Source organism: Tursiops truncatus, chromosome 17, assembly GCF_011762595.2.
Source record: "Tursiops truncatus isolate mTurTru1 chromosome 17, mTurTru1.mat.Y, whole genome shotgun sequence".
NCBI classification, from domain to species: domain Eukaryota; kingdom Metazoa; phylum Chordata; class Mammalia; order Artiodactyla; family Delphinidae; genus Tursiops; species Tursiops truncatus.
The window spans coordinates 69,926,349-69,948,014 of NC_047050.1; the positions used below are offsets into that span (position 1 = coordinate 69,926,349).

A 21,666-nucleotide genomic window follows, 5' to 3' on the forward strand; every position below is an offset into this window, starting at 1 on the left:
CCTCTCCACATTACTGCGCCTTGCAGGATGTGAAAGCAGGCGTGGCTCAGAGATCTGTCACTCTTGCTTTAATCTAAAGCGCTCCATTCAGTTTTTTTATTGTGTTTTTCATTTGGCGGGGGGTGGTTGTATTATGTATTGGAATATTACATAACATTTTGTTTGACGAAAATGTTCTGTTGATAAAATTTAGTGTAAAAACCAGTATTCTGTAAACTAATATCCACGTACTTTGGTTCCCAAATTCTAGTGCCTGGTGAAATAAGGACAATGTAGAGAACTTCTCATAAAATGAAATTGATTCTTTTGTAGAATTCTTGAATAGATCTATTTTTTTTTCTATTTGGGCATGGGTGTTTTTTAAAGTCCTGCCATTATTGCATATAGGAATATTTATTTTAATATCCTTAATTGTGTAAAATGTTGATAAGCCTTTCTCAGTTCCCCAATTTTACTTGCAAAATTTTATCAGTTAAGAAATATAAAGGTTTGGGACCCACCAGAACATGTGAAAACAATCTAGAACTGGTCCTCCTGAAAGCACTCTGCTAGTTACTGAATCTGTTCTGCTGTGCTGACCTGTTTTCTGGAGCTGAGGTTCAGGACCATTTTACTTGTCTTCCAAGTACCTGAGGGATCCCACACATTCTAGTCAGGAAAGGCAGCCCTGTAAGGCAGTTCCTTCCATTTGAATCACCCCAGGGGATTCTGGCCTTGCTCCACCTTTCACTCTGGAGATTCAGTGCTCCTGGGGATTAGGGAGGGACCTACAAGGCAATAATCATGATCAAGGGCTGCTTCTGGTATAGCTCTACTATCACAGAGGATTTAGAAAGCAAATCTCTTACTGTTTCCGTTGTAAATGCCTTGTCATTTTCAAGAAAATTGTGTCAAATTTGTGGAATTTTCATGGCATTGATTGTAGTAAACAGTAATTAGTAAATTAACAGTTTAAGTGAGGCATTTGTTCAACAGTTTTGATAATAAGGAAGTTTAATTGTATTTCTCTTTGCTCTGATGTCCTTTTCATTTTTTTGTCATAAGAAATCTTTTTGTCATGGAGATTATCAATATATTTACTTAATTTGAAACTTAATTATTAGAGCCTTATTAGCATTTAATTCAAGTTGAGTGGTATTTTTACATTTTTATTGTGTTTTATTTAAATTATGTAAATTATTTGCAGTAAGATGAATAAAGTGCTAGCTTTTTTGATACTGTACTGCAGTGATTTAAAAATCAAAGAACTCATAACTGTGATATTAAAGCATAATTTAATAGACTGAAAGTGTATTTTAAATGCACTAGAGTGTTTTTCTTAGATTAACCCTATACACACATAAGATATTAGCATTGGCAGTGGTTGAATATGAGTTGAGAAGCTTGGTTAAGTGTGTCTGTGTCAGCAGCACAGTTCATGAGGTACACTATTGGTTTAAAAATGTATTTTGGACTATTAGGTAATAAAACCTAAGTGCCACTAAGGTTGAATATTTTGTATGTGATAATAAGCCTTTATATCTTACATTTGGATAAAGACCAAAATAATTTATAGAATAATTCTGTTTTGGCTTTTATCGTTACCTAATAACACATTCATGATGAAGTTCAAAGGTACAAGTTTGTTCTAGGCAACAGAGGTTAAATATTAGTTTAAAAATTTTATGCAGATTGTTGAAAACCAGTATAATTTAATGTGAAATTTAATATTTCATTTGGATGACTGGAATAGCATTTTGTCATAATTGTCACAGGAGCAGAAATGTTACGTGGACCTACCACTGGAGTGCATTTCAACATGGACTGCCAAAGGCTGTGATGCCAAAGTTGATCTTAACTGATTGCCTAGTGCATTTATCCTAACATTTTTTTATGTTCAGACCCATATTTATGCTATTTCTAGAACTGATGTAGTCTCAAATTATTACCCCACCATAAAGGAGAAAGTGAGAAAAAAACAGTAGTTATCAGACACTAAGCATTTCATCAATACACATTTTGACTCACCTTATACTGATAACAACAGGAGGTAGATGATGCTCTTAGTCCTATTTAGCAGATAAGGAAACTGAAGCACTGAGAGATTAAATGATTTACTCGAGGCTGTGAGCTAATAAATGGTGGAACTAGGAATCTAATCTGAGTAGTCTGAGGGAACAAAAATCATTCTTAATTTATTATTCCTTTGAAGTAATAAATCCCACTTCTTTGTTACTAGTTCAGGCAATAAAATAATGTAGACCTTTAGGGGAAAAGAGTCTTAGGTAGAGTTTTGTGAGCAATTGTAATTTAAAACATTGTCCCATACTTTTAATCCTTTCTGACTAAACTTACATATTTTTCCCCTAAACCTGCAGGAATATCGAAAACAGAAAAAAAAGTGAAATTGGAAGAAAAAAGCTCAACTACATTTGGTATGAACAGAAAGTAATCTTTAAGCAAAAGGCTATAGATGGCTTGGCAGTGGGAGGACATAGTCTGTCCCTTACTTTTTACCTGTTAGTGCTCCTTTAGGTGTAAGTGATCATCTGTTTTAGTGTTTATTAGTATTATTCGGCTCCAAATATGTGATTTCTTAAATACATATCTTGCAGTAGTATGGGTATTTTTTGTCAAGGGAGCCTAAGGCTTTCTCTGAGAACTTGATGTTTTTGAACATCTTTAAAACTATGACTGTTTAAAAATAAGCTACCATTTAATATTATTGAAACTTAGAGAATGGATGGTAAATTAAAATAGCCTTTTTTTTCAGCCTTTTTTTTTTACTTTATAAAAAGTTACTAAGTTTTCTGCTGTCTTTTCTGTCTTCTGTGCTATAATGACTGAAAGTTTTTCTGCTATCTTTTCTGTCTTCTGTGCTATAATGACTAAAAGTTTTGGAATAATGGATAATAGTCTTAAGTATTCTACAGGTTAGCTACCTGGAGCTTGAGTTACTGAAAGTTGGTTTAATATGGTTGATAAGTTATGGGCTAAACCTTTCTGAGTTGGAACAATAGTTGAATATATGTGATGAATTAATTTTAAATAAAATACTCTAGGAAACTGTTTTAACATCTGTTCATTTTCTTTAAAGTGCATATGATTGGGAAAAAGGAATATTTTAAAATTTGGGGACAAAATTTAGTTTAATGAAATAAGTTTTTTTTCTTTGTGCTTTTTATTTTCATTCTTGTATACACTGGGAAAGTATTGAAAGACTGAAGGAATTATTTGTGGAAATGATCTAGTTTTTTTGTTTTTCCAAAGGAAAAAAATTCAAGTTTTTTTATTTTTATTTTTTAAGCTTCTAGTATATTTTCTCATTAAATTTTGTGTGGAAATGCTGAGTCTCCTCAGTCAGGTCTTTCTTAAGTTATGGAGTTTATTTCTTGCCACATCAGGAAACTGAGTTATATTACTCATTTAAAGATTTTAACTACTGTCTGTGTTAACTTTAAGGTGTCAGGAGTTGGGATTTCTCAACACTGCTAATGAAGATCCCCTCTTATAGCCCAATAAGCTAATCAGGAGTTCCAGACTCATGACAGGAACAGTTTAATTGAATCCATCCACTCTGGGCAGGTGACTGGAATAGCTGATTAAAACATAAATGCTGCTTTTAGGTTAACCACAGAGGAACAAATCAGGATCAGTCATGATTACTAACTTACTCACTTTGGTCATTTAGGTAAGAGAAAAGAAAAGGATAAAGAAAGAAAAGAGAAGAGGGACAAAGATCACTACAAACCAAAGCAGAAGAAGAAGAAGAAAAAGAAAAAGAAATCTAAGCAGCATGGTAAGTCCAGTCCTCCCTCAGTATCCGGTTGGTGGGGAGGGGGATTGGTTCCAGGACCCCCAGCGGATACCAAAATCCACTGATGCTCAAGTTTCTTATATCAAATGGCATGGTATATTCAGCCCTTCATACCTGTGGTTCCATATCCTTGGAAATTGAAAATTGATCCGCAGTTGGTTAAATCCCCAGGCGCAGAACTTGTGGATACAGAGGGCTGACTGTATGCTAAAATGGTGATTCCCGTTTTTTTTTTTTGTTTTTTTGCGGTATGCAGGCCTCTCACTGTTGTGGCCTCTCCCGTTGTGGAGCACAGGCTCCGGACGCACAGGCTCAGCGGCCATGGCTCACAGGCCTAGCCGCTCCGCGGCATGTGGGATCTTCCCAGACTGGGGCACGAACCCGTGTCCCCTGCATCGGCAGGCGGACTCTCTACCACTGCGCCACCAGGGAAGCCCGTTGATTCCCATTTTTAAAAATTCTAAGATGCTTTCAACTGTCCTTTTCTACCAAAATTGTGGTAGGACAATATTCCCATGTTCTTCACAGCTGAGAAGTTCCTGTAGTAGCTTTCCCTTGTCTTGCTAATTTTGAAAATACGCAGCTCTGTTTTACTACAGTCTGTAAGTTAAGTGGTTTGTAAATTAATCACTGCAACTGTTAGAGTGTTTCATTGCCAGCGTTGTGGTGGACTGGATACCCTGACCAAGTACCCTTCTGTGTACTGAAGGAATTATTCTCAATCTGGAATCTTACAGTCCCTTAAATTAGCTTTCAAAAATGAGGGAAAATATTTTTAGAAAAACCTGGAAAAAACCAAATTATTTTTCTATCAATAGCCTGTCTCTAAAGGATGTCCTTTTAGATAGTCATTAAAGCAAAAATCATTCCTGGAGATAGGAGGTTACCATATAATGATAAAGGTTCAGTTCACTTTATATCTTTCTAGACATACAATTTCTGAATTTCATCACAAGAGTAACATCCTCATATCTTTCTTAGTAATTAATAAATTAACAAAACTCAAAAGTATCTGTAAGGATACTAAGAAAGATGGCAGCTGCACAGTTGATCTAATAGACCTGTCCAGGACACTGAACTCAGCAGCTGCAGAGTAGACAGTTTTATCAAACAGACACAAACATTTATTAAAATTGACCATGGGGGGCTTCCCTGGTGGCGCAGTGGTTGGGAGTCCGCCTGCCGATGCAGGGGACGTGGGTTCGTGCCCCGGTCCGGGAAGATCCCACATGCCGCGGAGCGGCTGGGCCCGTGAGCCATGGCCGCTGAGCCTGCGCGTCCAGAGCCTGTGCTCCGCAACAGGAGAGGCCACAACAGTGAGAGAGGCCTGCTTACTGCAAAAAAAAAAAAAAAAAAAAATTGACCATGGGATGCAGCTTCAAGCAAACCTCAACACATTTTAAAGATATTATAGTTAACTAAAATCAGTATTGAAAAGACAAAAAGTCCCATATGTTTAGAAATCAAGCAAAATATTTTTATATAATTTATGGATGAAAGCACAGTACCAAAGGGAAAGTAAGATGTTAAGAACCTGACAGGTGATGAAAATGTTATATATGTGTCAAAACTTGAGAATGTAGTTAAAATGGCACTTAGAAGAAGAATATATATTGGTGTACATGCTTATATTAGAAAAGAAGGCTGAAAGTCAGCTAAGTCTCGAGCTTAAGAAGTTAGAAAAGAATAAGTCCAAAAAAAGCAGAAGTGAATATGATTAATGAACATATGAGCAGAAATTAATAAGTTAAAAAGAAATGCTAGGAAGAAATGAACAATGCCAAAATTAATTTTTTTGTAAAAAACGAATAAGATCAACAAACCTCCGGGAAGGCTGTTAAGAAAGAAAAGACAAAATGTACAAATAAACTATATTAAGAATAAAGAGAACATAACTACAGATGCTCCAGACATAAAAATAAGATAATGTAAACAACTTTATGCCAGTGAACTTGAGAGGTTATTTGAAGGTATGGGCAATTGGCAGAAACCAAACTTATTCAGGAAGGTAGAAACCTGAATAGTCTTCAAACCTTGAAAGAAATTTAATCAGCATTTTAAAATCTTTTCACAAAGAAAGACATCCTGGTCCAACAAGTTTTGCTGTCAAGTTCTACCAAACATTAAAGAAGAAGATTATTCCAAACTTACATAAATCATTTTAGAATTTAGAAAAAGAGGGTGCACTCCTGTAGTGGGATGAATCATGTCCCCCACAAGTAGGTGTCCAGTTCCTGACCCCCATACCTGTGAATGTGACTGCATTTGGGAATAGGATCTTTGCTGATATAATTAGGATTGAGGTCATCTGGGTTTTGGAGTGAACCCTAAAGCCAATGACTGGTGTCTTATAAGAGAAAGGAGAGGGGGATTTGAGACACAGGGGAGAAGTCTGTGCAAACACATAGGAAGTGCTTGGAGTGATGCAGTTCCAAGCCAAGGAGCTTGAGCCACCAAAAGCTGCAAGAGGCAAGGAAGAATTTGCCCCTAGAGAAGTCAGAGGGAGGTGGCCCTGCTGAGACCTAATTTTGGACTTCTGGCCCCCAGAACTGAGAGAGAATAAATTTCTATTGTTTCAGTCCACCAAATTTGTGGTAATTTGTTGGGGCAGCCCTAGGAAACTAATACAACTCCAAATTCACTTTAGATGATTTAAATAACTTTGCTCTCAAAATCAGAAGAGAATGGTATGGGAAAGGACAATCACGGGCTGTTCTTATTTATGGACAAAGATGCGAAACACATAAATAAATGTTATGGAATTAAATCTAGCAGTATATTTAAAAGTATGACTGCATAGGTTTGGAATGCAGAGTTGGTTTGACATTAGAAAATCAATTAATGAAATTCACTACAGTAACATTACAGTTTTGATAAATGTAGAAAAACCATTTGATACATGCATGTGTACTTATGTTTGAAAAAAAAACTGTGACTAGCAGATTATAAAACTTTATTTAGAAATGTGAAGAAGGCCTAAACAAATGGGAAATAATTCATGTTCGTGGGGTTGTAGATTCGCTATTGATGTCACTTCAAATAAATCTATAGGTTCATTGCTGATTCTAAAACTTAATATGGAAGAGTAAAGAGCCAAAAATAATACAGTCACTCTTGAAGAAGAATAAGGAGAAGAATTACTGTTCAGTTATAGTTATTACAGCAGTGAGGTATTTTGAAAGAATAGATTTATTAAGAACAGGATAATCCAAAGCAGATTCATACATATTTCAAAACTTGGTTTATTCAAAGCTGACATCTTAGTATAACAGGTAAGGGATGAAGTTTTCAGTAATTGGTATTAGAACAATTTATAATCCATATGGTGAAGAAGAATGAAAATGGACTCCACCTTACACCGTACACAAAAATCAATTCCAGGTTGATTAAAGACTTAGTATGTGAAAGACAACTTTGAAAGTATAGGAAAACATCTTTATTATATTTGGGCAGAGATTTCTAAACAAAAAATGCTAACCCGAAACAAAAAGGTTGAAAATGTGACTAGACTGAAACGAACTTTGGTTCATCACAAGCATTATAAAGAGAGTGAAAATGCAGCACAAACCATCAGAAGATACTGGCAATGCAAATACCTGACAAAGCATTAGTATTCAAAATATATTTCAAACCCTTACAGATCAAAAAGGAAAAGAAAACCCGGTATGAAAATGGACAAAAGGTTTCAACAGGTATTTCACAGAAGTGGAAACCTGAAAATGATAAAAATGATTATATAATACAGTGCTCACTCTTATGAGCAGCTGCATAATGCAGTTTTCAGAACCTGGTGAAATCTATTTCCTATCTGCCACATGGGCGGAAATTACAAGGTGGATGATGTCAGACGTTGCTGAGGAGATGGAGACAGCTGTACGACTGCTATGGAAAAGCAGCGATGCTTTTCTGATGAGAGTAGAGTTGACGATGTGCTTACCACATGACCTCACATTCCTAACAAAACTCACACAGTAGGTACATCAGGAGACACATATAAGAATGTTCACAGCAGCACTGGCATCGGCCCAGGTGTCCACCTGTCCATTCAGTGGACTCCGTATCACTATGTAAATAAATGGATTATACCCACTGGAATCTCATCGACAAAATGGTTAAGCTACAAATCAAGTCACTGAATTGGTTCAAGATGGCAGAGTAGAAGGATGTGTTCACACTCCCTCTTGTGAGAGCACCAGAGTCACAACTAACTGCTGAACAGTCATTGACAGGAAGACACTGGAACTCACCAGAAAAGATGCCCCACATCCAAAGACAAAGGAGAAGCCACAATGAGACGGTAGGAGGGGCGCAATCACAATAAAATCAAATCCCATAACTGCTGGGTAGGTGACTCACAAACTGGAGAACACCTATACCACAGAAGTCCACCCACCAGAGTGAAGATTCTGAGCCCCACATCAGGCTTCCCGACCTGGGGGTCCGGCAACGGGAGGAGGAATTCCTAGAGAATCAGACTTTGAAAGCTAGTGGGATTTGATTGCAGGACTTCGACAGGACTGGGGGAAACAGAGACTCCACTCTTGGAGGGCACACACAAAGTAGTGTGCGCATCGGGACCCAGAGGAAGGAGCAGTGACCCCATAGGTGACTGAACCAGACTTACCTGCTGGTGTTGGAGGGTCTCCTGCAGAGGCGGGGGGGGGGGGGGTGGCTGTGTCTCACTGTGAGGACAAGGACAGTGGCAGCAGAAGTTCTGGGAAGTACTCCTTGGTGTGACTCCTCCCAGAGTCCGCCATTAGCCCCATCAAAGAGCCTGGGTAGGTTCCAGTGTTGGGTCACCTCAGGCCGAACAACCAACAGGGAGGGAACCCAGCCCCACCCATCAGTAGACAAGCAGATTAAAGTTTTACTGAGCTCTGCCCACCAGAGCAACAGCCAGCTCTACCCACCACCAGTCTCTCCCATCAGGAAACTTGCACAAGCCTCCTAGATAGCCTCATCCACCAGAGGGCAGACAGCAGAAGGAAGAAGAACTACAATCCTGCAGCCTGTGGCACAAAAACCACATTCACAGAAAGATAGACAAGATGAAAAGGCAGAGAGCTATGTACCAGATGAAGGAACAAGACAAAACAACTACATGAAGTGGAGATAGGCAACCTTCCAGGAAAAGAATTCAGAATAATGATAACGAAGATGATCCAGGACCTTGGAAAAAGAATAGAGGCAAAGAGTGAGAAGATGCAAGAAATGTTTAACAAAGACTTAGAAGAATTAAAGAACAAACAAACCGAGATGAACAATACAATAACTGAAATGAAAAATTCACTAGAAGGAGTCAATAGCAGAATAACTGAGGCAGAAGAATGGATAAACGACCTGGAAGACAGAATCACTGCTGCAGAACAGAATAAAGAAAAAAGAATGAAAAGAAATGAAGACAGCCTAAGAGACTCTGGGACAACATTAAACACAACAACATTCGCATTATAGGGGTCCCAGAAGGAGAAGAGAGAGAGAAAGGACCAGAGAAAATATTTGAAGAGATTATAGTTGAAAACTTCCCAAACTTGGGAAAGGAAATAGCCACCCAAGTCCAGGAAGCACAGAGAGTCCCATACAGGATAAACCCAAGGAGAAACACACCGAGACACATAGTAATCAAATTGGCAAAAATTAAAGACAAAAATTACTGAAAGCAGCAAGAGAAAAACAACAAATAACATACAAGGGAACTCCCATAAGGTTAACAGCTGATTTCTCAGCAGAAACTCTACAAGCCAGAAGGGAGTGAGTGGCATGACATATTTAAAGTGATGAAAGGGAAGAACCCACAACCAAGATTACTCTACCTGGCAAGAATCTCATTCAGATTCGATGGAGAAATCAAAAGCTTTACAGACAACCAAAAGCTAAGAGAATTCAGCACTACCAAACCAGCTCTACAACAAATACTAAAGGAACTTCTCTAAGTGGGAAACACAAGAGAAGAAAAGAACATACAAACACAAACCCAAAACAATTAAGAAAATTAAGAAAATGGTAATAGGAACATGCATATCGATAATTACCTTAAATGTGAATGGATTAAATGCTCCAACCAAAAGACGCTGAATGGATACAGAAACAAGACCCATATATATGCTGTCTAAAGAGACCCACTTCAGACCTAGGGAAACATACAGACTGAAAGTGAGGGAATGGAAAAAGATTCCATGCAAATGGAAATCAAAAGAAAGCTGGAGTAGCAATACTCCTATCAGATAAAATAGACTATAAAATAACGAATGTTACAAGAGACAAGGAAGGACACTACATCATGATCAAGGGATCAATCCAAGAAGATACAACAATTATAAATATATATGAACCCAACATAGGAGCACCTCAATACATAAGGCAACTGCTAACAGCTATAAAAGAGGAAATTGACAGTAACATAATAATAGTGGGGGACTTTAACACATCACTTACACCAATGGACAGATCATCCAAGCAGAAAATTAACAAGGAAACACAAGCTTTAAATGACACAATAGACCAGATAGATTTAATTGATATTTATAGGACATTCCATCCAAAAACAGCAGATTACACTTTCTTCTCGAGTGCACATGGAACATTCTCCAGGGTAGATCACATCTTGGGTCACAAATCAAGTTTTAGTAAATTTAAGAAAGTTGAAATCATATCAAGCATCTTTTCTGACCACAGCACTATGAGATTAGAAGTCAATTACAGGGAAAAAACCGTAAAAACCACAAACACGGAAGCTAAACAATACATTAGTAAATAACCAAGAGATCACTGAAGGAATCAAAGAGGAAATCAAAAAATATCTAGAGACAAATGACAATGAAAACACAATGATCCAAAACCTATGGGATGCAGCAAAAGCCATTCTAAGAGGGAAGTTTATAGCATTACAAGCCTACCTCAAGAAACAAGAAAAACCTCAAATAAACAATCTAACCTTACACCTAAAGGAACTAGAGAAAGAAGAGCAAACAAAACCCAAAGTTAGCAGAAGGGAAGAAATCATAAAGATCAGAGCAGAAATTAATGAAATAGAAACAAAGAAGACAGTAGCAAAGATCAATAAAATTAAAAGCTGGTTCTTCGAGAAGATAAACAACATTGATAAACCATTAGCCAGACTCATCAAGAAAGAGGGAGAAGACTCAAATCAATAAAATCAGAATGAAAAAGGAGAAGTTACAACAGACACCGCAGGAATACAAAGCATCCTAAGAGACTACTACAAGCAACTCTATGCCAATAAAATGGACAACCTGGAAGAAATGGACAAATTCTTAGAAAGTTATAACCTTCCAAGAGTGAACCAGGAAGAAATAGAAAATATGAACAGACCAGTCGCAAGTAATGAAGTTGAAACTGTGATTTAAAATCTTCCAACAAACAAAAGTCCAGGACCAGATGGCTTCACAGGCGAATTCTGTCAAACATTTAGAGAAGAGCTAACACCCATCCTTCTCAAACTGTTCCCAAAAAATGCAGAGGAAGGAACACTCCCAAACTCATTCTGTGAGGCCACCATCACCCTGAAAGCAAACCAGACAAAGATACTACAAAAAAAAAAAAAGTACCAGTATCACTGATGAATACAGATGCAAAAATCCTCAACAAAATACTAGCAAACAGAATCCAACAACACATTAAAAGGATCATACACCATGATCAAGTGGGATTTATCCCAGGGATGCAAGGATTCTTCAATATATGCAAATCAATCAATGTGATACACCATATTAATGTATTAAAGAATTAAAAACCATATGATCATCTCAATAGATGGAGAAAAAGTTTTTGACAGAATTCAACACCCATTTATGATAAAACCTCTCCAGAAAGTGGGCATAGAGGGAACCTACCTCAACATAATAAAGGCCATATATGACAGACCCACAGCAGACATCGTTCTCAGTGGTGGAAAACTGAAAGCATTTCCTCTAAGATCAGGAACAAGACAAGGATGTCCAGTCTCACCACTATTATTCTACATAGTTTTGGAAGTCCTAGCCACGGCAGTCAGAGAAGAAAAAGAAAGAAAAGCAATACAAACTGGAAAAGAAGAAGTAAAACTGTCAGTGTTTGCAAATGACATGATACTATACATAGAGAATCCTAAAGATGCCACCAGAAAACTACTAGAGGTAATCAATGAATTTGGTAAATTTGTGGATACAAAATTAATGCACAGAAATCTCTTGCATTCCTATGCACTAATGATGAAAAATCTGAAAGAGAAATTAAGGAAACACTCCCATTTACCATTGCAACAAAAAGAATAAAACACCTAGGAATAAAGCTACCTATGGAGACAAAGATCTGTATGCAGAAAACTATAAGACACTGAAGAATGAAATTAAAGATGATACCAACAGATGGAGAGATATACCATGTTCTTGGATTGGAAGAATCAATATTGTGAAAATGACTATATTACCCAAAGCAATCTACAGATTTAATGCAATTCCTATCAAATTACCAATGGCATTTTTTACAGAACCAGAACAAAAACGTCTTAAAATTTGTATGGAGACACAGAAGATCCTGAATAGCCAAAGCAGTCTTGAGGGAAAAAACGGAACTGGAGGAATCAGACTCCCTGACTTCAGACTATACTACAAAGCTACAGTAATCAAGACAGTTTAGTACTGGCACAAAAACAGAAATATAGATCAATGGAACAGGATAGAAAGCCCAGAGATAAACCCACACACATTTGGTCACCTTATCTTTGGTAGAGGAGGCAAGAATATACAATGGAGAAAAGACAGTCTCTTCAGTAAGTGGTGCTGGGAAGACTGGACAGCTCCATGTAAAAGAATGAAATTAGAACACTCCCTAACACCATACACAAAAGTAAACTCAAAATGGATTAGAGACCTAAATGTAAGACTGGACACTATAAAACTCTTAGGGGAAAACATAGGAAGAAAACTCTTTGACATAAATCATAGTAAGATCTTTTTTGATCCACCTCCTAGAGTAATGGAAATAAACTAAAAAACAAACAAATGGGACCTAATGAAACTTAAAAGCTTTTGCAGAGCAAAGCACACTATAAACAAGATGAAAAGACAATCCTCAGAATGGGAGAAAATATTTGCAAACGAAGCAACAGACAAAGGATTAATCTCCAAAATGCACAAGTTGGTCATGCAGCTCAATATCAGAAAAACAAACAGCCCAATCCCAAAATGGGCAGAAGACCTAACTAGACGTTTCTCCAAAGAAGACATACAGATGGCCAAGAGGCACATGAAAAGCTGCTCAACATCACTAATCATTAGAGAAATGCAAATCAAAACTACAATGAGATATCACCTCAAGCCGGTCAGAATGGCCATCATCAAAAAATCTAGAAACAATAAATGCTGGAGAGGGTGTGGAGAAAAGGGAGCCCTCTTGCACTGTTGGTGGGAATGTAAGCTGATACAGCCACTATGGAGAACAGTATGGAGGTTCCTTATAAAACTAAAAATGGAATTACCATATGACCCAGTAATCCCACTACTGGGCATATACCCAGGGAAAACCATAATTCAAAAAGGCACACGCACCCCAATGTTCATTGCAGCACTGTTTACAATAGCCAGGTCGTGGAAGCAACCGAAATGCCCATCTCCAGACAAATGGATAAAGAAGATGTGGTACATATACACAATGGAGTGTTACTCAGCCATAAAAAGGAATGAAATTGGGTCATTTGTAGAGACATGGATGGATCTAGAGACTGTCATACAGAGTGAAGTAAGTCAGAAAGAGAAAAACAAATATCGTATGTTAACGCATATATTTGGAACCTAGAAAAATGGTACAGATGAACCGGTTTGCAGGGCAGAAATTGAGACACAGATGTAGAGGACAAACGTATGGACACCAAGGGGGAAAGCAGCAGGGTGGTGGTGGTGGTGGGATTAATTGGGAGATTGGGATTGACATGTATACACTAATATGTATAAAATGGATAACTAAGAAGAATAAATAAATAAAAATCAAGTCACTGAAGAAAACATGTACAGTAATATAATTTCATTTATGTAAAGATCAAAAATTTGTAAAACTAAACAGTATATTTTTTAGAGATTCAAATGTATGTAGCAAAAGCATGAAAGCAAGAGAATGATGAATAGAAATTTAGGATAGTGATTACCTCTGAGGTGGACGAAGGAAATTTATTAGTTCAAATTGGAAAGTGGCACAAAGGAAGCTTCAAAACTGACAGTGACAGCCTCTTAAATTTTATGATGAGTACCTAAGTCTTTTGTAGTATTTATGTGCTTTATGTCATACCCATTTCTTCCCCGTATTCATCAAACACTTAAAAGAAAAAAAAGTTTTAAAAACTGTAAAGGCAACGAGGTAATTTCGGAGTTGGTAGTCACTTTTGGTAAATTCTTCAGATTTTAACTCTATAGACCAAAAATAACATCTAATCTTTCCACAGGATATGAAATTTCTACATTTTCTAACTCTAAAGCTACCAAAGTAAATTTAAAGATATGGGATGAAAATGGGATTGAAAAACTTGAAACCACTTCCCAGAGATTGTCTTGAACATCTCTGGACACTTCTGTGTCTGCACTGGTCCTCAGCCTTTCTCCTCCACCCCACCCCTTCACAGATAGCTCTATGGAATCCATACTAGAGAGAACCTAACGTTAGGAGGCTCTGGAGCTCTGTAAATGGAAACCATGAACCACAGATTCCCTTGTTTAGTGACTGCCCTCCTGTGATTATGTATCGGAATGCAGAAATGAGAAGCTTCACACTGCAGACCAGACTGCCAGATGTACTCGCAGCTGAGCAGAGGCTGAGGGGATTTGGCTGCCTTGGGTATTCCAACAGAGACACCAAGGCGTGAGGAGAGGAAGGGCCAAGGTTTTTAAGTCACCTTACGTTGCATCGGCAAACAGCTCTCTTCCAGTACTACAGCAGCAGATGCAGAATCCTGTGTACCAAAACACCTGTGAAAGTGGGGAAAAGATAACAGGGAGGGGCTGACAAAGAACAAAGTAAGAAGTGGGCCATACCTGGTAGCAAAGTGAGGGGTAGTTATGAGAATGCAGGAAGTGGTAACTTGAAAGAAAGGAGAGAGGGATTAGGATTAATAAGTCTTAGAGAAAAAAGTACAGAGAAAATTTGCACCTCAGAATTGTAACCCACCATTACCTATGGTAACCCTATTTATAAAGAGCCATTAAAAAAATAAACCTTTAAAAAATGTTTTAAAATCAGATCTATAAGTGAAAATCTTAACTTCGAAAGTAGAGTCCTGGTAAATACTAAAGATGTACAGAAGCATTGCTCTTCATACACAGCAGGAGTTGGGTCGAGTAATTACCAACGTCTTTGCAATTAGTTATTACGTTTGAGGAGAATTTTTTCTGGGCTATTTACATTTATCTTGGAAGTGACACTTTTCCCCAGATGATTAAATCAGAAGAGTGTTCTTTAAACTGGAAATAGGGGGGTTTAAGTAACTTTGAAATTTCAAAGACATCTTAATTTTAAAGAATTCACATTATTACTACGTGAGGTTCCTAATAGAATATGTATTTTAGTCTGCAATTACTGCCATTAAGGAGTTTAAAAAAATCTTTCTTTTCATCACTCAGTGTGATTTTGCATATCCTGCTGGTGCTTTTTATATGCCAAACACTAAGCATTTTACATATACTAGGTCATTTAATCCCCGCATTAACCTTTTACGGTGAGGCCTGTTATCCCCATTTTATAAACAGTTAACTAAAACAGAGAGATGAAGAGAGTTGTCCAAGCTCACATGGCTAGTGAGTGGAGAAAAGCAGATTGAAACCCTGGCAGTCTGGCTTCTGAGTCTTAATTTTAACTTCAACCATCATGCTGTGTTGTTAATCTTACCTCCTGTGTCTTAAAGATTGTTTACTAGGCTGTGTATCCTTCCCTCCTTGTGTTTGTTGGCATACTAAGTCAGTACTTATCTGTTTAAATGAAGTTATGGAAAGTAGTAATTGAGTTAAGTAGTTCTTTATAATTATCCCATTCAAGAGTGGGTTGACATGTTTCAATTACCAGAATTAGTTTCCATAATATAAAGCTAACATTGTGTTCAATCTGTGTGTGTGAGAAATTGCCGTGTTGGATTCTATTTAAGAGTGACATCTTTGCCAGTCTTTAGCTTTGTTATTTTGAGCACATCTCACCATCTCTTTGTCTTTCATGTATCTGTAAATATGAGAAAACTGAAGGCATACAGAGGTTTAAAAGAACTAGAATGAGAAATGCAAAGAGAATCCAAAGTATCGTATAGTAAAAACCAAGATTCCCTTCCAGGCACTTGTAAGCAAGCGTATATGTTACGAGTGGTAAAAAGCATGCATAAATATCTACTAGGAAAGGTATGATGTATTTTGTGTGTGGTAAAAGCAGTACAAAATAAATTCTATTTAGAGAAGCTTTATGTAGAAGATTACATTGCTCTAACCCTGAAACATAGCAGTAGACTTTTATTCATAATAGCCTGAGGGCGTGGGAGCGGGGAATACAGGAGGGGTGTAGAATGCTAAGAAATTTTGTTCAGTTGCTAATATAACGTAAAGAGATTAAATGTCAGCTATGTTCTATTTTTAACACCAAATTGAGATTTTTACCATTTTTATACTCAGCCAGTACTTCTGCTTTCACTTTTGCTGAGAGGGCATTGTAGCATGTCATGGATGAAAGGGCAGCTTTTGAGAGCTGAGTGTGTGGGTTCAAATCCTGCTTGCAGCACTTAGAGCTTGGGTGACCTTTGGCAAGTTATTTAAATGCTATAAACCTCAGTTTCCTCACTCGTAAAAGGGTAACGATAGTTTCTGCTATGTAGATTTATTGTTAGGATGCCTTAAGGTAATCGTGAAGTATCGATACTTAACCCAGTGCCTGGCTAGCGCTTAATCAGTGCCCTTCACATTTCCACGCCTGTGCTTGAGTAACACGGTGCTGGCAGCCCTGCAGTTTCTGGGAGGCTATGAGAGAAGGCTCTGTAGGGCTGACAGCACCAGCATCATCTGGGAGTGGCCCCACTGCTGAATGACGCAGGTGTGAGGCCCAGGAAGTGGTTTGAACAAGCCTTCCAGTGTGTGTACACGTTAAATGTTGAAATCCACTAGTGATGCTTTTTGTTGAAGAGTAAGGCTTCTGTAGTCAGGCTGTCTGGGCTCAAATGTTGGATTTGCCATTGATAGCTGTGTATTCTTGGGCAGCTTAACCTTTTCTGCCTCTGTTTTTTCATTTGTAAAACAGCACTAGCAGTTGTACCTCCCTTATTGGATGGTTGTGAGGATTACGAGTTAGTACACATAAAGCACTTAGAGTCCAGTTTGGCACATAGAGAGCTCTCGGTAAACGTGAGCTCTGCTGTGATATTTACGATGACCACTATATTCGTTTCCCATTGCTGCTGTCACAACTACATAACAGTGACTTAAAAATACACATTGATTATCTTAAGGTTCTGAAGGTCAGAAGTCCAAAATGGGTCTCACTGGGCTAAAATCAGGGTGTCAGGACTGCACTCCTTTCAGGAGGCTCTAGGGGAGAATCCGTTTTCTTGCCTTTCCAGACTCCAGAGGCTGCCAAGTGTCCTGGCCCTTGTCCCGCTCACATCTTCAAAGCCAGCAGTGGTGGCTCGAGTCTTTTCTTACTTTACATCACTCTGGCACTGACTCTTTTGCCCCCTCTTTTACTTTTAGGGACCCTTGTGTTGATATTAGGCCAACCCAGATAAGTCAGGATAATCTCTTATTTTAAGGTCAGCTGACTTCCAGCCTGATTCCATCAGCAACCTTAATTCCCCTTTGCCATGTAACCCAGCCTATTCACAAGTCTGGGGATTAGGCTTTGGACGTTTTAGGGGACCATTATTCTGCTTCCCACACTACCAGCTTCTGATGGATGATACTCAGTACACACCAGCATTGGACTGCTCTTCTCTTGTAAGCTTGCTTTTCCACTCTCTACCTTTCTTCAGCCTTTTCTACCTCTTATTTATTCCCTAATCTGCATCAGTTTACATCCTTTGCCTCATACTCAGTTGAGGAAATAGAAGGCATCGGATGAGCACTTGCACATGTCTTATCCACCACATCCACATACTTACCTGAACATATCAGTCTTCTCCTTTGCCTCTACTACAGTGAAGAGACTGTCTATCTTTCTCTTCTTAAAATCCTGGCATTTCTCACTGCCTGCCTCCCCATCCCCGGATTTTTAGATTTATATGGACAGTGTGTAGGATCTCCCATCTTTAAAAAGCCCTCCTCTGAATCTGCATTTCTCCTCTGATTTCTCCATCTCCCATTTACACTTCAGCTCCATCTCAGAATGCCAGTTTCAACACCTAGTTGTTCAAGCAGAAACCTGGAAATCGTCCTGGAAGGTAGCATCTCAGCCTTCCATCTCCAGTCCACAGGTGACTGCGTCTGCCTCTCAAATGTCACCTCAGCTGCCTCCCAACCCAGGCCACTGCCTCTGAACTGTGTCCCCACCGCCTACTTGTGCTCCCTGGACCCCTTCCTCCATTCCACAGATGAAAAATGGAACTGGATGTGTGTCACATCTTGCTTCCCCTTACAAACTTTGACTTTCTGTTGCTTTCAGGATAAAACTTAAAAACAAAAAAAAACTTTAACCTGATCTGGCTGGTGTCACTCCAGCCTCATTGCTCATCTCCCTCACTCAGTGTGCTCCAACCACGGTCTTGTAGTTTGTCAGATGTGCCAGGTATTCTGCTTTGTGGCCTCCCCATGTGCCTAGACTCATACCCTCTCCTGTCTTTGCTTCCCCACCCCACTCTGCTTATCCATCTTCATGACTCATTCTAAGCTGAGGAAGACAGAACTAATTTTTTTCAGGACCATTTAATTTAGTTCAGAGGTTTTCTGCTGAAGAATTTATTGATCAAATTATCACTATAATAATTGACATGCTAGACATCATGAGAACCTCTTTAAAAAAAAAGATTAATTTCCATCTTGCACATCTTACTGCAGACATAGCTGTGATTATAATGAAGAGAAAATGTAGCTGTAATCCTTTTTCACTTCTGGACTACTTAATAAGAGTTTATGGGTACCAGTTAGAAAATGGTGCTCCCTGCTATGTATATACTGCCTGGGGTGTATGTCCCAGGTGTCCTTGCCAAACCTAGTTCATCAGATGCATAATGATCTAGCTGTTCATGGATGAGAAGAGAAAGTGGTGGCATGATTATTTATGTATCATAAAACATGACTTTCTCATTATTTTTATAGTGACTCTTCTTGATTACTTGACACTTTATTAATATTTCTCTATGTATCTTATGTTGCAGACTATTCAGACTATGAAGACAGTTCCCTAGAATTTTTGGAAAGGTGCTCTTCTCCACTAACTCGATCTTCTGGGAGTTCTCTGGCTCTACGAAGCATGTTTACGGAGAAAAATACAACATATCAGTACCCAAGGGCAATTTTGTCAGTTGATCTTAGTGGTGAAAGTATGTGTAACCATGTAATGCTTAAAACAAGTCTTAAGATTCTTAAATGTGGAACCGAAAATAAAACATACTTTAATGAGGCCTATCTGAGCAGGGCACACAATTTAAAAAGTTATTCCATGAACTAATATGAAAATCTCAACATTAGAAATTTGAGCTACTTTTTAATTTATATAAAGTAAAATTGGCATTTATACTTAACTGTAGGACAGGTAGTAAGGAAACAATTAGTGTCTACTGTGTACTGGTCTTCTGCAGGTGTTTTTACATGTATTTTCATATTCTTCACTACCAGCTTATAAAGTAGATATTGTTACCCACACTACATAAACAAGCAGAGGCTTATGGGTTAAGTAACTTATGGGGCTAGTTAGCGTTAGAATTAAAACTCATACGAAGGTCTATCTTAACTCCTAAGGTAATGCTTTTTCTGCCAGATATTTATCATAGTCTTAAAAATGCACTTTGAATTCCTGATCACAGATATGTCTGTAACCAAAAGTCTGGAAATGTGATCAGATCAGTGATGTGAACACATTCAGGTATTAAGCACGTAGACAGAAGGCCATGTTAGGTGGTGACACGAGCCCTGGAGTTGGAATCTCTCAGGTTTTCCTGTAAGTCCAGTCCTGACAGTGGAAGGTGTTGAGGACTCTTACCTGCCAGTGTTCTAAGCAATGGGAAGAGGAACTCTCCCAACTGCAGATATTGATGGCTTGAGACCAGAGGTCTAGCACAGTAGGAACCAAAGTCAAGGAGTGAAGAGTAAGGGATGGGGGTTCGTCCTATGTAAAATCCCAGGGATATTTATGGGGAGTGCCCTGTCTTTTCCTTAAGTGCCCTACATGGCAGATGCCAGGTCATGTGTTTTCTCTGGCACTGTTACTGCCTATTCTCTTCCAGGCCTAACTCCCCTCTAGCTCACTGTGGAGAAAAGCATATTCTTCCCTTTCCCCTAAAATAAGCACATAGCACTTTTGAGATTTTAAAATCTCAAATCTAAAAAAAAAAAAATTGGGATTAAGAAAAAGTTCTATTCCCTTTTCTAACAAATACAAGTCCCCTTTTCCCTTTTGGGCCAGTGGTTCTTAACCTCAGGTGTACATTAGATTCATTGGTGTGATGCTAAAATATATGATATCAGGTCCTTCAGCGGAGCACAAATCTGGGATTTCTCGGAGGGTGGGTCCTGGCAAGACAGCCCCAGTAGCCAGGGTTGAAAATCACATAACACCCATACTGTGAGCCGTCAAGGTCTCAAAATTGCCTTTTTATACAGAGTGATGGAGAGTGGGAGATAATATCTGGATGACCGGTGTTGCTGGAACTAGAACACTTGAGAGAGGGCTGGGAAGAGTGTCATGAATGTGCACCCTCAGTCCCTCTGTCTCTCCCCTGCCCTTCATGTGTTCAAGCGCTGAGCTCTGAGAAGAAAGCTGGAGAGGTTCTCAATGTGCATAAGAGCCACCTGGAGAGCTTCTTAAAACACAGTTCTGGGTCTTACCCATAGTATTTCTGATTTTTGACAAGCTCCCAGGTGATGCTGATGTGGAAACCACACTTTGAGAATACTGTCTGGGGAAACAGTAATGTCAGTTCAAGGGGCAGCAGTTATAAGAGAACAGTGTTCTGTGGCCACTCGGTTGGAGCTGTTGTCCAGGTGGCCATTTCAGTGTGAGAAAGAACTTGTACTTGCTTTTCTTATTTAACTTTCAACCCAGTGGCCCATTTACTTAGCCTCCAGAATTCAGCCAGACACTGCGTTGATGCTTGTGAGTTAGTCGAACTGGATTTTCTGGCCAGTTTTTTAAATTTGCCTTCTGGCACCGTAAAGCCTGGCTGTGTTGGCCATACAAGCCTATGTGAGATATACACTAATTCCTTTCAATGATAGTAGTTTTTAAATTAAATTCGTTGCTAACCCTGTTACGATTGCCATTCATTGAATACCACATACGTGCTGCAGCAGTGTTTGAAACTGTTCATCCACGTTCTAGTCTGCCATTTTGAAACATGAACTTGTATTCAAGAAAGCCCAAGAGAAAATGCAAATTTTGGATTTAAGTTAGCAAGATTATGAATAAATGAAATTTATTCTTCATGTTCTCAAAACTACCCATACTGTTAATATTAGAAAGATTTTATAATATCTAATTGATTTACTTTTGGTTCCTTGAATGTTTTTTTGTATTTCTGTACCATTGTCTCATTTCTACTGACCTTACTCTCTCCAAGATGTCCTACAATCCTGAAGAGAAGAAAACATTTATTTTTCTAGAAAACATTAACTTTTTATAAATCAGAAACGAAACATTCAAAAACATTGAGTTGGGGAAAAAATAAGCACGATTAGAAGCTGATAAGGAAAACACTAAGTCATATG

At 38.4% G+C, this 21,666-nt stretch overlaps 1 protein-coding gene across 14 annotated transcripts in view; it reads left to right on the forward strand.

Annotated features, from left to right (window-relative positions):
* PHF20L1 (PHD finger protein 20 like 1) overlaps positions 1-21,666 on the forward strand; it is an 84,815-nt gene that overhangs the window by 44,026 nt on the left and 19,123 nt on the right. For 13 of the 14 annotated variants that reach the window (XM_033843280.2, XM_033843283.2, XM_033843285.2 and 10 more), the window contains 3 exons: positions 2,358-2,414; positions 3,671-3,778; positions 19,119-19,283. In XM_033843280.2, coding sequence (XP_033699171.1) covers positions 2,358-2,414; positions 3,671-3,778; positions 19,119-19,283 — 330 coding nt within the window. The remainder of the gene's footprint in view (positions 1-2,357; positions 2,415-3,670; positions 3,779-19,118; positions 19,284-21,666) is intronic. The other variant, XM_033843292.2, reaches the window with a different exon arrangement.